General features: G+C 39.3%; 1 protein-coding gene across 12 annotated transcripts in view; it reads left to right on the top strand.

Moving 5' to 3' along the window:
• Positions 1-1,882: 1,882 nt before the first annotated feature.
• The window catches only part of PLEKHA1 (pleckstrin homology domain containing A1), a 57,327-nt gene continuing 42,699 nt past the window's right edge, over positions 1,883-16,510 (top strand). For 9 of the 12 annotated variants that reach the window (XM_065893991.1, XM_065893982.1, XM_065893993.1 and 6 more), the window contains exon 1: positions 15,426-15,566. In XM_065893991.1, the coding sequence (XP_065750063.1) occupies positions 15,426-15,566 (141 nt within the window). Of the gene's footprint in view, positions 2,095-15,405; positions 15,567-16,510 lie in introns of those variants that run through there. The other 3 variants (XM_065893990.1, XM_065893986.1, XM_065893985.1) reach the window with 3 other exon arrangements.

Raw genomic sequence — 16,510 nt, 5'->3', positions numbered from 1 at the left:
CAAATATCCCATCCAGAATCTTCTAGGATTCTGGAGCTGGAGACCCTTCTAGACCCCCTAGCCAGGGACAACAAGCTCAAATATCCAGAGAGACCAGGCAGGTGACACCTGGGTTTTTATGTGAAATCTCCCTATTTTTAACTGTTAGCTACACATTCAGTTAAAAATAAAACCCACTGTGTGGACAAAAGGAAACAGCTCTGGCCAGTTTATAAACTATGATGAGGCCAAATCCTTTCAAGCATTGTAAAGATGAGGAAATGAGGCCTCGGGAAGACAGTTGTCAGCAGGGCTACACAGCTAAGGTTTCTCAAAAGATAACAGAACAATCATCCTGGAAATGTTGAAGACAAGCAGTCTGAAAGAACCAGGGTGGGAGCATTCCACGCAGGCTGGAGAGCGGTTTTCCCCTCTATCAGCTTATCAGACTCTGAGAACATTCTGTAAGGTGAGCAGTTGAGGTCACTGAGCATCAGAAAGGTAAAGTGTCACCCTCTGCCTAAGGTCACAAAGGTAAGTGTCCACAGGTAAGTCTAGGGCTGTTTTTCACTCCACCTCTGATTTTGATGAGATAATATCTAAGCTTCCTTTAGAATCCTAATGGAGGTAAACTCCAAATCCGATTCTCTACCTCATAAACAGAAGTGAGTCAGGAGGCCAGGCTGAGTGCTGAGACTTTTGACCCAGTTCACAAATAAAGAAGGCGTTAAGTAGTCAAGGTTCCAGCCATGTCGCCAGGCTCGTAGGCATTCACCTTGTGTTTTCTGTCCTAGCAGCTGTACACGTACAGCCTGTGCTACTGCTGGACATTGATTTGTCTCCTGTACATCTTTGCATAGGAAGGATGTTCTGAAAGGTGTTCCTAAAGATTTTGATGGAGAAGGAAAGGAAGGACACAAACGGAAGAAATATTTATTGCGAGCCTAGCGTGTGCCATGCACTGTCAAAGCCGTGGCATATAGTCCTTTCCCAGCTCTTTGCGTATCTGAATGATTCTTTTTTTCAGGTTTCAGCTCAAAAATCACTTCGTCAGACTGCCTTCCCTGACCACCCTCTCTAAAGAGCCCCTCCTCCCCCACTATCTCTTTAACTTGCTTAGTTTCTCCATTGCATTAAAATCTGTATTTATCTTGCTAGTTTAAGGACTAGCTCCCGCTACAGACTGCAGACTCCATGAGGTCAGGACGGCATCTATCTTGTTCTCAAGTGTGTGTCTAATGCCTCTTACGGGATTTGGCATGGTACGTGCTCAACAAACAGGTTAAATATTTACGAATAAATATTTATGATAATATATATTTATGTTCCAGCCTTTCGACTAATCGAATAACGACTAATCGAATTTCGACTAATCATTCTTTAAGTTTCTCTAAGCCTCGTGTCCTATTAAGTAGGAGGTGCAGATACAGTTCTAGGGAGAGAGAAATTGTTAGAATTGGCGCGAAGAGCTGTAAAGCGTTTTTCCCCAGGTCACACAGCAGCCTGTGAATTTATACTTCCTGGACTGATTATGGGACAGCTTGCAAACAAATTATCTGCAAACGAATGAAGCCTATTTTTAAAGATCCCTGTGCCTGGAAGTTCTAGGCGTTGACACAAGAGAACCCTGAGTTCCAACCCCGAGCCAAGCCCCGTGGTCCTCGAAAACTACGAATCCCAGGATGCACCGCAGCGCAAGGGCCCAGCGCTCCGCGCGCGGTCCTCCCCAACGCGCCCGAGGTCGCCGCCCCTGAACCAGGAAGACGCCCCCTAACCCGGCCCGCCACGCCTCCAGGACCCGCGCGGGGCCTGCCGGGACTTGTAGTCTCCTCGGGCTGGGAGTGCCCGCTCTGGAATCTCTGCCGCCGTCTGGGGGCTGAGGTAGCGCGGGCACGCGTGCGCAGTGCGCGGGCGGGCCGTCGTGGGCGCCGCTCCCGGCAGCTCGGTGCCTGTGGGACCAGGGGCCGCGGCGGCGCCGGTGCTCCCGAGCGAGGGCCGCCGTGAAGTTCGGCGTGAGGAGCGCGGCCGCGCCGGGGCGGGGTGAGCAGGGCCGGGCTCCGGGAGCGCGGCGCCGGCTGAAGCGAGCTGGGAGGCTCGAGGGACCGGCGGGCGCTGGTAAGTGCGGGCCCGCGGGCGGTGGGGGGCGCGGGGTCCCGGGCTGCGCCCCGAGGCCTCTCTCCTGGCCGGTCGGCCCGCGCGGCTGCACCTGGTAGAGGCCGCGGGGCCGGCTCACCTGCGCGCGCCGAGTTCTGGGCGGCGGGAGGGGGCGGCGGCGGCGGCGGCGGCGTCTTCCCGCGGCTCCTTCCTTTATTGTTTTCCTGACCTCGGCCCTCGGCGGCGTCCGGCCGAGGAGGGTAGGGAGCCCGGCGGCGGTCGCTGTCGCCGAGGAGCCGTGCGGTGGCTCTGCTAAAAAGTACCGTCGCGCCCTCCTCCCGGACGCACGGCCGGCCAGCTGTCGGGGGATTCCCGGCGGGCGACGCCTGTCGAATGGCTAGACTTAAGGGCAGAGCTCATGGGGGCTCAGCTGCCTAGGGGCATCGTCTTGTATTATGTTAATGCGCTTTCACTTTAGGACTCGCCGAGTCAGAAGTCGACTCCGCCCTGTGCCCTAGCATCCTTCAGTATTAGTGCTTTACCCTAGCACCTTAATGGTGCAGTGACCAGTGCGAAAGTTGGAAGTGACTTGTCCAGGGTCACGCAAGTAGGACCAAGGAGGCGACCAGAACCCAGGTCTTTAAGCTTAGAGGCCAGCTGCCAGTCTCACCGCTTTGGGACCGTCTTGAGTGGTTTGTGGTTTATTTCAGATTCTTTCTATTGACCCTCCTGGATAGACCATCAGAGGAGAAAGTGTTGTCATAATGAAAGTCGTGTTTACCGCCTTTGGTAGAATTCTAGTTTTGCTGTGCCCAACAGCAGAGCATCTGCGCGCGGCTGGCCACCTGAATAATGAAACTCGATCGCTCTGTTGGGGGCAGGTCCTAGAGGAGGTTATAGAAGATATAGTAAGGCAATTTGGGCCATTTTTTTCCCCCTCCGATTTCACCTTACAATCCTATAATGCTTGCTTTCTTATTTTATGATTGATCGTTGTTGGTTTTGATAAGATTTTCTTAGCTTTAACGGAGTCGTTGCCGTTTGTCAATTCGTTTTTTTAACTAGAAAACCTTATTTCCTGTGTGCTTAACGACTGGAACCAATAGCGCACTATGCGGTTTATACCATAGTCTTTTATCCGAGAACTACTCATCTGTCTGCTTTATTTCCCCCCAGGCACTCAGCTTACATACTTTCTATGTTAGTTTAAAGCCATTGAAACTCTACAGCAAAATTGGAGTAAGCTTTATATGATTCAGAGAAAAACTTGAAAAAATCATTTTGTAAAACTAAATGTTTTTTTCACAGAAGAACTTGAAGAATTGTTATTTAAAAAATAGTAAGATTCATTCTGACTAAAAAGCCTATTGCGTTTCATACTCAAATTTTCATAGTAACACCTTTGTGGCAAAAGATATTTTCCCAAGTAGAGTTAGTTTAAATCCTTAATTTGGCCATATCTTCCCAGGGGAAATTACATTTTAGAATATTTATGTATTTAAACAAGAGTATTTAAGCTTAGCAGAATTTGAGTTAATAATTAATTTATTTTATAGTGCTGTAAACCCTACAGTGTATCCATTGACAAGATTCTCTTGAAGAGTGTACCTGTATCAAAGGATATGGCCATGCATTTGTCCTTTGTGGTAAGCAGAGGATAACTTTGTGGCATTAAGGAGATGTGATTTATATGTATTGAAACTGCTTCATACCTCATTTTATCTTGTTAATTAGTATTTTTATTGTTGCTTTTGAGAAAGGGGGGAAGTAGCAGGTTTGTATCCCCCTCCCCCCTAGTTTTAGCAATGTAGCAAAATAGGAAAGAGGTGGTGTGTAAATGTGAGTTTGTCATAGACTAGGAGAGACAGTAAAACAGGATAAGTATACAATTGTTAGGAAACTGCCATGAGTTCATAAGCCGGAAGGACCGTTTTAGAATTGTTTAAGGACATTAAGAATAGCATAGAGTTATTTTCTTTAAAAAGTCACTGTGGGCAACACTCACATGTTGGTTGTTAATATATAGGTTGTGATATTGAAGACCCCTAGGAGAATAACTTGGGAAAGATGGAAACATTTTATCTTTTTATAGGGCTTTTTCTCAAAAAACATTTAATGCAGCTTAAAAAATAAAGACTTTTATTTAAGCCTGAAAGTTCTTACATTCCTACTGCAAAACCCCCAGTTACTTCTACCGATGATAATTTGTAATCCAGAATGAAATCCATGAAGTAATTTATTAGCATAATTTAAGTCGGCCTTTGACATTGAAGTACCGTTTGATGTTAAATAATTGTTCTTGTTTAAATAACTCATTTAAGAACGAGGAAGATAAATAGTTTTCTGAATAAAATGTAGTAATTATTCAGATGTGACAGTAGTTACTCACACTCTGCCTTTATTAGAAAATTTCAAGTTCTGTAGCAGTAACTGCCTCAGCTTTATTACTTTCTCACATGCTTGAGCATTTTACTTTTGATAATATTAAAATTTGATTTTAAATTTCAAGGTGATTCTCTCATTTAGATCTGCAATGATACAATAAAATGGCTTTGTTAGGAGATAAATATTAACATTTAGTTTTAATTCTTTTGGCCATTTGTAAGTACCTAGCATTTGGAAATTTATTGACTGGTATCAGAAAAGAGTTCCTAGGGTAGAAACTTTGTGTTGCTTTAGATGCTTGTCTGCAATGCTTAATTGTTTTTAGAAACATAAACGTGTGGATTTTTTTTTTTAATTTAAAAATAAAAATTGTTGGTATTTGTTGCAGCAATAGGATTTTGTTATGCTTGATGAGTGACATTAAACCATTTGAACTCTGAGTGATATTTTTTCCCAGTAGTTGCTGTATGATAAAGAACACATGAGTTCGTAATTCCTAGAAGATATTTAAGCAAACATGTGCTTGCTGTTTATTTTGGTAAGCCTTTGATTAGTTGAATTGCTTTGATTTAGGAAGATGGTATTTTGAGGATTTTAAATCATAAACATTCTTTGAACTGGAATTTCTGTTGAATGTAAAAGAAAAATCAAAGTCATTTAGGATATTATTTTAATGCTTAAGTCTTTAGAGTCTTAAAAATATTGAAGTCTTAAATATTTTTTCCTACATGGAACCCGTATCAGACTTATCAGTCTGATAATTTTATTCTTCAGAAAGTTGTGGTTTTACTCCTTTGGGTAACCTAGCCTTTAATAGTTTAACCCTTGAAATCTGGATTCTGGATTTAGTTTAACCTCTTCTTGAAGAAAGGACAATCACAGGCACTTAGAATTGGAAGTGGTCTCAGAGGACTTCTAATGTAGCATCTTGCTGGGTCCCGTAAATCCCCCATGGGAATCTCCACATCAGGTGTTCCTGTCATTACTGAGGGCGGTGATGCTGTGCCGTATGTCGTACGTTATTGAGCAGTCTGAGCTTGGTGAGAACAGATTTAAGACAGTTATACTTTTCCACATTGACTGCTTTCAACTATGCTTTGTTGGATCTTCCCTCTCCCTGCTTCCTCGTGATTTCATGGGCAAATGGTAGCTTTTCTATCATTTACAGCTATTAAAAGCTCCAGTCTAATCTATTTCAGTTTAAACCTTCAATCTCCTATTAAAGCTCTACTCCTCCTTTAACCCAGTATCTGGCCACTTATTCCCTGAAGCACTTGGAGTGGGGAGGGATTGTGATATGCTCCCTGGATACCTCTTTCTTTTCCCTCTTTGTGGATGTATTTGAATAGAGACTAGTTAGAAGAAAAATGAAAAAAGGCAACTCTTTCTTACCTGGTGTTATTAAAGCCTTTTCTTGATTAACAGTGGCGAGCCATTAATGTCTAGTGGTAGGCTTCCAAACTGGAATTTTTGGTGAGATCTTGCAGGGAGAGTCCCCACTGCACAGTCCCTGGATATGAAATTTGCTGTGGGTAAACCTTTACCAATCTACACGCCCTCCTCATTTCTGTCCTCTCAGTCTACTTGCTGGTTCTTATGAGTGTTTGGGGGTAAGGTGGGTTTCTCTCTGCAGCCAGATTTTTTGATAACAGCAAGACAGCTCAAGTCCAGCTACCTTCTGTAATTTACACTTAATACACTGGAAACTTACTTCCTTTTGATGTCAAATGGTGGCCTGCTGCCTGCTTAAGTCTGCTCCCTTTCTGTGCCCTGCCGTTTCTCATCAATTCTCTTTGTCCCCCTGCTCAAATAGGCACAGGGTCAGTCACTCAGTCTACTTCATAAGCAGACATTGAACTGGAGAAAGATGACAATTTGTCCTTCTTGTAAGCACTTCTGATCTTGGTGAATGATTCTCTTGGGGCCCCCTACCACTGCTTTTGGGTGACCATCACCTTCCTTCTCCCTGAACACTTGGAATACTTGTCGTGTTTTTCCCTCTCTTCTGTCAGCTGCTCGTGTAGAGTGGAATGACGGTAAGACGTTGGTTAGAGTACCATAGCCCTGAGGTGTGTGGGGGGGTGTCAGGGCCAGACTCCACGGGTATTTGATCCTTGATGTCTGTATATCTTAAGCTTTGTGTTTGTCGACAGTTTTGGGACAAGAGTAGTCTCATTCAGCATCTAATCAGCACTTCAGCAGTGAAGTCCTGTGGGCCTAATGAAGTCTCACTGTGCAGAATTTAATTTTTCTTTTTCTTTTCTTTCTCTCTTTTTGATTTTTGTTTTGTTTTTATTTTTTTGACTTGCTTCATGGTTCCTGACTGATGAAGTGTTAACTGTGTGTGTTAATTTATGAATGTTTGTATGATCTAACTATGCCCTTAGAGCACAAGTAAAGCTGAAGGATAGATTTTGTAGAGGTTTTAATTACACAGTTTTATCTGTTCTTACCTCATACTAGCTTTACTGAAAGTATAAATCCAAACAGAAATATACTATCGAACCTTTTTCCTTCCATCATCTAAGCAAACCAGTCGATTAAATCGTTTGCTAAATGATTTCTCATCAGATGACGCAAAAGTGGCTTTCTGTCTGGAAACTTAAACATTAATATTTGATGCAATAATTATGGGTTCCTTAATTTTTCATTCAACAAATTGTTATTGAGTCCCTTCCATGTTCCAGCCACTGTTTTAGGCATTGGAGAAACAATAGTAAATAGAAAAAAAGTCCCTGCTCTCATGGAGCCTACATTCCAGTGTGGGGAAACAGACAAGAAATAAGTAAATGATATTGTTTGTTAGCTATAAATACTAAGGAGAAAAATGAAGTGGGGAAGGGAGATGGGAAGTGGCAGGACAGTTTGGAGCATTTGCAATTTTAGATGGGGCGTCAAGAAGGCTTCCCTGAGAAAGTGACATTTGAGTTAAAAGGCTCCAAGTGGGGAGCTTGTCTAGTGTGGTAGGCGTCAGTGACTAGATGAGTAATCAAGCGGGGGAACTGGGACAGGTTGGGGTGGGGGGTAGGTGAAGCCTGTATGTCTTTGTAAGAGCTTTGGTTTTTACTTTGAATGAGATGGGATTGCATTAAAACAGTGGTTCTTAACCTTGGCTGAATGTGGGAATTATTGGGGGAGCTTTAAAAATGTACTGATGCTTAGTCCCATCTCCAGAGTTTCTGATTTAATTGGTCTGGATGCTCTAATCTAGGCATCAGGATTTTCAAAAAAACTCCCAGGTAATGTTAATAAGCAGCCAAAGTTGAAGAGATTTGAGCAGAGTGACATTTTATAGTACTGAAGAGCATGGGCTTTAGAGCCAGATTCCCCTGGTTTGGATCCTGGCTCTGCCACTTCCTAATCATGTGACCTTGTACAAGTTATTTTTAAAATCTTCTGTGCTTTGTTTTTCTCATCTGTAAAATTATTATAAGGATTAAATTAATTTTAAATATTTGCTTGGCAAATATTGAATAAACACTCGAACATATGTTTTAATGAGATCACTCTGACAGCTGTATTGAAAATGGAGTGAAGGGGGCAGGGAAGCCCTTGCAGCAGTCCAGCTAAGAGGTGATGGTGGCTTGGACCAGAGTGGCAGCAATGCAAATGGTGGGATTCTGGATATACTTAGAAGATGGAGCCAGTAGGATTTGCTTATGGACTGGACATGGAATGAGAGAAACAAGTCTTGATCAAGTGTGACTCCAGATTTTGCCTGAACAGCTGGAAGAAGGGAGTGACTTTACTGAGATGGGAAGGACAGAGGGGAACAGATCGCTGAGGGGGTATATCTGGGCTCAGTTTGCTAAGTGTGAGAGGCCTGTTAGGTAAGTAAGTAGATCCATAGAGTTGGCAGTTGTATACATGAGTCTGGAGTCCAGCAGAGTGTCCAGGGCTGGAGATAGTAGTATTTAGACTTATGTGAATGAGTGAGCTCACCAAGAGATTGCGTGTAAATAGAGAAGAGGTCCGTGGACCATCCCCTGGGACACCACAACATTCAGAGGTCTGGGAGAGGAAATGTTTTTTAAGGTTTCTGATGTGCTCTGGAATGAAAGATAAAAGACAATTATGATTCTTTTTTTTTTTTAAACAGCTTGGTTGAGGAATAATTCACTCAAAGTGTGCAGGTCAGTGGTTTTAATATATTTGCAGAACTGTGCAGCTGTTATCACAGTCACCTTAAAGAGAAGCCCTAACCCTCCCATCTCTAGGCAACTCTTCATTCCTCCCCATCCCCCATCCTCCTAGGCAACTACTAATCTACTTTCTATCTTCATAGATTTGCTCATTCTGGATATTTCAGATCAGTGGAATCATATAATGTTGTGATCTATTTAGAGAGAAGTGATATCCGTTAATCCCTGGCTTCTAGATTCATTAGATGCTAAATCATTTGGTAAAGGTGGGGACTATAAGATCTCACCACTGTAAAGATACATATCCATACATTTTGCTCTTTGTAATTGGTAAGAACACTGGGGTGAAATTTTGAGACTGAATATTCTGTTCCCTAACAACCTGTTTTCTAGTGGTATTGGTATTCATTGAAGACTCTTGCTTAAATCAGTGATTATATTGGAATTGCAAAGTGGTGATTTTCTATTACTATCATATTTTCAAAGATCATGAGTTCATACTAACTCTAATTCAGATGCATTGTATAGAATTTTTCCTTTTGTTTTGTATTTGTACGTTTTTTCCCTTACTGTGAAAATCTAGGTTCCTAATAACAAAGTTTGTTTTATTTTACTTTAAATATAATCATAGCATCAGTATGTTTACATTGTCCTGTGATGCACCTGAAGTACTATCATTTGCGTAAAATTGTTGCAGAATTACCGTAGCAAGTAGGATTGCTGGTCATAGGGTAAATGCACATGTTAAATAGTGCCAGATTCATCTCAGTAGGGTCATACCATTCTGCATTCCCACCAGCAATATAAGAGAGTTACTGTTTTCTTACAGCCTTACTAGTATTGTAGGTTGTCAGATTTCTGAATTTTTGCCAGTCTCATAGATGAGAAATGGTATCTCTGTGTACTATAGACTTTTTTTGAACTTTTCTTATGAAAAAGAGTTCTTATTAACCTTTCTTTTTGTAATGAAGAATTGTGAACTTCCACAGAAGTAGACAGGATTGCGTAACTACAGTACCCATCATCTAGCCCCGACAACTGCCCACCCAGGCCATCCCTCCTTCATCCAGCCCTCCTTCCAGAGTATTCAGATAATGTTTTGTCTCTGTATGAATAAATATCTCTAAATGATGCGAATTCATTTTCTTAGTAACATAACCACAATACCATCACCACACTGAAAAAAATACATATGTTTCCTTAATATCCTGAGGCAGTATTCAAATTTCCAGTTTCCTTAGATAACTCAGTGTTGTTGTTGTTAACAAGATTTAAATAAGGCCCACATGTTGTGATTATGTCTTCTTAGGTCTTTTAACTTATAAGTTCTTCCTCCAGTTCCTTTCCCCCTACTCCCTTGGAATTTATTTCTGAAGAAGCCATGTTGTTTGTCCTGAGAAACTAATTATAGTTTGAATTTTGCTATTTGAATCTCTGTGATATAGGTTAACGTATTCTTTCTCTGTCTTCTCTATTTCCTATAAATTGGTAGTTAGATCTAGATTCAGGTATTTGTACTTTTTTTTTCATAAGTGTTTTATAGATGGTATAAATTCCACAAGGAGGCACATGAAGTCTGGTTGCCTTTTTTTGTTTGTGGTGTCAGTAGCAATGCCTACAGTATCGTGTGTCATTTTGGGATTTTCTTATCATGAGTGATTGAGCATCTCTTAATATGTTTGAGGGTCATTTTTATGTCTTTTTCTGTGGAAAGTCTGTTCATGTCTTTTGCCCACTTTTCTACTGAAGTTTTGATATATTTCCCTTGACATTTTTTGCAGACTCTTTAAATGTTAGGGAGATTAGCCCTTTGTAATATAAGCTGCAGATATTTTCTACTGGTTTTGACTTGCTGATCAGGATTTGCCATGCAAAATATTTTTTAAAAAGTTATTTGTAGCCAAATTTATTTAATGAATTTTTTATTATGCTGGATTTTTAAAACTTTTTGGAGTTTAAATTACATACAATAAACTGTATCCATTTAAAGTTTACAATTTGATGAGTTTTGACCATATTGTTGCATGCAGTAGGAGTCCCTTTATATTGGAGACTGCTTTTCCATTGTATAAACATACTACATTTTATTTATCTTTTCACCTTTTGATGGACATTTGGGTTGTTTCTAGTTTGTAGCTATTATGAATAAAGCTGCTACTACTAATGGTTGTGAATTAGTCTTTGCACGAATATATGTTTTCATTTCTCTTGAGTAAATACTTAGGAATAGAATGGCTGGGTCATAGGGTAGGTGTATGTTTGGTTTTATTGTCAGAACTTTTCCCATAGTGATTGTACCATCTTACATTCCCATCAACAGTACATAAATTCTGGATGCACCACACCTTTAATAACATTTGGTGTTGTCAATCTGTTTTAATTTTAGCCAGTCTGGTGAGTATATATGGCATCTTTTTTAAGAGAAATTCGGCATTATTGAGGTATAATTTTACATACAATAAATTTTACCTCTTTTAGTGTATAGTTCTATGAGTTTTGACGGATGCATGTAATTGTATAAACTCTACCACAATCAGGATGTGCAACAGCTATGTTGCCAAAAAAATTTCTCTCTTGTTCTTTCTCTCTTTTGTTCTTGTTCTCTCTTGTTCTTCTGTCGCAAGCCCTAGCAACTCTGATCTGGTTTTTATCACTGTAGTTTTTTTTTTTTAATTTGTATGCAATACTGCTCACTGTATGTAGTATTTGAGCCAACTTTTGATAAATACATAGTTGTGTATCCTATTACAATCAAGATACAGAACAGTTCCATCACTCCGTAAATTACCCTTTGAAGTCAGTCCCTCTCACTGATCTGTTCTCTGTCCCTATAGCCTTTTGGTCTGGCTTTTTTCACTTAACAAAATACCCATATTGTGTGTATCAATACTTTGTTCCTTTATCTTGCTAAGTAGTATTCCATTGTATTGGATGTACCACAGTTTCTTCATTTACCAGTTAAAGGACACTTGGTTTGTTTCTGCTTTTTGCCAATTATGAATAATGTCGTTTTAAACGTTTGCATGTAGGTTTTGTATAAACATAAGCTTTCAATTCACTTGGATAAATACCTAGGAGTGGCATTGCTGGGTCATATCGTTAAGGGTACGTTTAACTTTCTAAGAAACTGCCAAACTGTCTTCCCAAGCTACGGCGCCATTTCGCATTCCCACCAGCAACATGAGAGACTCGTCATTTGTTTCACATCCTTGCCAGCATTTGGTATTGTCAGGGTTTTATTTGTTTGTTTTTGTTTTAGCCATTCTAGTAGGTATGTAGTGGTATCTCACAGTTTTTATTTGTATCATCTTACTAATGATGAGCATCTTTCTGTGCTTATTTATTATTTGTATGTCTTCCTTTTTCTTTCTTTTTTATTATTTAAAAAAACTATGTATATCTTCTTTGTTGACTTGTCTGTTCAAATTTTTTTGCCTATTTTCTTACTTGGTTGTTTGTCTTATTGAGTTGTAATAATTCCTTGCCTATTTTTGGATATCAGATACTTGATAGATATATGTGTACTGAATATTTTCTCCTGTTCTGTGGCTCATCTTTTGATTTATTGGTGTCTTTCAAAGAGCAGTTTTTAATTTTGATTAAGTCCATTATATCAACCATTATATGGTTTAGGCTCTTTGTGTCTTATCTAAGAAATCTTTGTCTACCCCTAAGATCATGAAGACTTTATTTATATGTATATATAAATGTCTTTTAAAAATATATCAGTGTGTGTGTGTGTGTGTGTGTGTGTGTGTGTATTTTTTTTTCGAGAAGCTTAATTGTACATTAGGTTTCCGATCCATTTCAAGTTAATTTTTTTCCACATGTATAGTTAATTGTTCCAGCACCATTTGTTGAAAGACTGTATTTGGAATTGCTTTGACATCTTTGTTGAAAATCAATTAACAGTATATGTATGGGTCTGTTTCTGGATGCTGTTCTGTTCCATTGATTTATTATATCTTTTCACCAGTCCTACACTATCTTTATTGCTGTAACTCTGTTGTAAGTCTTGAAATCAAGTAATGTCAGTCTGTTCTTTGGGAAATAGATTTAGCTTTTCTAGGTTATTTGCATTTAAATATATATAATAGAACCACCTTGTCAGTTTTTATAAAATATCTTGGAATTTTGATTGGATGTATTGTATCAGTAGTTCATTCCTTTCTGTGTCTGGGTAGTATTCCATTGTATGTATGTACATTTACCTGTTGATGGACATATGGGTTGTTTACAGTTTTGGGCTATTGTGAATAGTGCTGCTATGAATGTTCACGTATAAGTGTTTGAGTACCTGTTTTCAATTCTTTTGGATATATACCTAGGAGTGGAAATGCTGAGTCATATGGTAATTCTATGTTTAACTTTTGAAGAACTACCAAACTGTTTTACACAGCTGTTGTACCATTTTACATTCCCACCAGCAATGTAGGTGGGTTCCAATTTCTATACATCCTTGCCTATACTCTTTATTATTTTCCTCTCTTAATTATATCCATCCAGGTGGGTGTGAAGTGGTATCTCAATGTGGTTTTGGTTTACATTTCCCTAATGACAAATAATATTGGGCAACTTTTTGTGTTCTGGTTGGCCATTTGTTTTATCTTCTTTGAGAGAAATGTCTTCTCAAGTCCTTTGTCCATTTTTTAATTGGGTTTGTTTTTTCGTTGTTGAGTTGTACGAGTTATTTGTATATTCTGGATAGTAGACCCTTATTTGCAAATACTTCCTTCCATTCTGTAGGTTGTAGTTTCATTTTCTTGATGTCCTTTGATGCAAAAAAGTTTTTAATTTTTATGAAGTCCAATTTGTCTTATTTTTTCTTTTGTTGTTTGTGCTTTCAGTGTCACATCTAAGAATTCACTGCCAACTCCAGGGCCATGAAGATTTTCCTCTATGTTTTCTTGAAGTTTTATAGTTCTAGCTCTTATTTTTAGATTAATTCATTTTGAGTTATTTTTTGTATATGGTGTAAGATAGCGGTCCAGTTTAATTCTTCAGCACGTGGCTCTCCAGGTGTCCCAGCACTGTTTGTTAAAGAGGCTGTTCTTTCCCTATTGCATGATGTTGGCACCGTCGTTGAAAATCAGTTAGCCATAGATGTATGGGTTTGTCTCTGTGCTCTCAATTCTGTTCCTTTGGCCTGTGTCTTTCCTCATGGCGTACCACACAAGTTGACAGTTTTTACCTGCAGTATGTGTTAGTATAGTGTATTAATTTTCCAAGCTTTGATTACATTTTAGAAATTTTTTAGAACTTTGGGTAAGTTCATTAAAAAATTGTCTCCAAGTGCCAGATCTGTAATAACACACACATACAAACTTAATTTATACTTTTGTTTCAAACTTTTTTGGTGGCGCAGTGGTTAAGAATCCAACAGCGAATGCAGGGGACATGGGTTCGATCCCTGGTGTGGGAAGATCCCACATTCCACGGAGCAGCTAAGCCCGTGCACCACAACTACTGAGCCTGTGCTCTAGAGCCCGCAAGCCACAACTACTGAGCCCGCATGCCACAACTACTGAAGCCCACGCACGTAGAGCCGTGCTCCGCGATGAGAAGCCACCACAGTGAGAAGCCTGCACGCCGCAACTAGAGAAAGCTCATGTGCAGCAGTGAAGAACCAATGCAGCCAAAAATAAATAAATAAATAATTAAAGAAAACTTTTTGGCGTGTTTCACCATTTCTCTGGCTGTATACAGAATAGTGATTTAGATAAACAGTATATCAGGGTGTATTCTAATTGAATTTTCACTGTGAGTTAAACGAAAAAATAGTTACATAAATAATTCAACCTGCCGAAAGATGATGGCGCTGGCTGTAGAAGTACCTTTGGAGTAGGAATAGTCTGCAGATTTGCATCACATCAGGAGGGAATCACATATCTACAGTTTTTAGAGAAAAATGGATGGAAACACCGCTTTTTATCCAAGCCATGGTTTTTAACTTTAAATTTAAAAAATTTAATTTCAGTACTTCAGAATCAGAATATGATATGCCTCTGAAGTCTCTTTTAATCTGTGACTTCTCTTTCTCTCTCTCTTCTTTTTTTTTTTCCCCCTGTAGTAGTTTATTTGCTGAAGAAACTGGGCTTTTGGTCCTGATGTTTCCCACGGTCCACTTTTGCTGATTGAATACCTGTGGTGAAGTTTAATATGTTCTTCTGTGTTCTTTGTTTCCTGTGAACTGGAAGCTGGACTTAGGGAAATCTAGAAACTTGATCAGATTGAGATAAACCTTTTTTTGTTGTTATATGTTCTTTATTGGTGATGTTTGTGTCTTCCATTCGGGGGGCACATAATACCTGCTTATCTCTCTTTTCATGGTGTTAGCTTACTTTATTTTGATTCATTTTGGTTTTAATAATACCAAGGATTTTAGAGTGACAGGATGATGTAAACGTTCAGATATAAGCTCTGGAGTCCAAGAATCTGGGTTCATGTTTTGATTCATTACCTGCTAGTTCACTAATCTTGGAAAGGCACTTCCCCTTCTCAGTGTTATATTTCTTACCTATGAAATGGGGATGACGATGCCGACTCATAGTGAAAAGTTAAGTAAATTATTCAGCTGACATGAATAGCTGTCCCTTGTCCGCATCAGTTCTGTATAGTTGCATTTAGTAACTACTCACAATAAGCTTAATTTCAAGTGATTTTTGCCCATGCTTTATGTATTCACATTAACCAGCCCCCACATAATGTTGGAAAGTAGGCTCTTTGTTGAATAAACCATACCATAGCACATTTAATGCTTGAAGTCCACTGAGAAGTACTTACTGTTAATGTTTTTATTTTACAGTGTAATGTTCAAGCACAGAAATGCCTTATGTGGATCGTCAGAATCGCATTTGTGGTTTTCTAGACATTGAAGAAAATGAAAACAGTGGGAAATTTCTTCGGAGGTACTTCATACTGGATACCAGAGAAGATAGTTTTGTATGGTACATGGATAATCCACAGGTTTGTAAAATCCAAAGGGTTACCTCTTCAAAAGCATACAAGAGTTTTAATTATGAAAGTATTTGATATACTATGCAGGTGTTAGGATTTGTCTTCCTAAACAAAATATGTTTAGATTTATTTCTACTGACTGTATTCTCCTTGCCCTGTACCCTCAACTCCTACTGTGTTAAATAAATTTCAGAAGATGAAACTCAGTTTATTTGATAAAAATTTATGCATGTATTTATGTTTTCCCTTCCTTGGGAGGGGCAACTCTTAACTCTGGTAGAAAATTTTTGAATCGTTTAAATTTAAGATACTGTCTCTAAGATGGAGACTACTATCTTTTGGTAAATAAACTACTTAAACGAGTTGATACTCTTGCACATTTATAGTCCTTTCATCTTGTAGTGTCAGACTTGAGTGTTGGCCACTCGTGAATTTGATTTTATTGTTGCTTTGCAAATTATTGGAGGTAAATGTCATATATTAAAAATTAGAATCCCAGTTTTAAGATCTGTGAGTGGCCTTGGATTAGAGATCATCTGTTGAGTAGTTTTAAATTTTCTCTGCCTGTGAAACTCTTTATTCAAATTGAGAAGTATGTTGCAAGGAAGCATGTGCAAATCAAGAGATGAGTCCCTAGCAAACCTCTAAGCTGATTCGGTCTAGTGGATGACTTGTGCAGGTGAGGAATGAAAAGTTGGGGAAGAGCAGGGACTGGTAGGAGGTTCCATTCTGTGTCACAGAGCAGGACCCAGATCCCCGAACAACTGGTCTGGTATTCTTTCCTCCCCAGTACTGATTTTAGGTTAGACAAAATAAATATGTGCTAATGCATTTATATTTGTTCATATAGAATTTGAGATGTAAGGAACTATATTCAATATCCTGAGATAAATCATAATGGAAAAGAATATAAAAAAGAGTATGTATATGTGTGTATATGGCATATATATATG

This window comes from Phocoena phocoena, chromosome 16 (assembly GCF_963924675.1).
Source record: "Phocoena phocoena chromosome 16, mPhoPho1.1, whole genome shotgun sequence".
Lineage (NCBI taxonomy): Eukaryota > Metazoa > Chordata > Mammalia > Artiodactyla > Phocoenidae > Phocoena > Phocoena phocoena.
The sequence above is the reverse complement of the archived record's forward strand: the minus strand, read 5'-3'. Positions and strand labels throughout refer to the sequence as shown.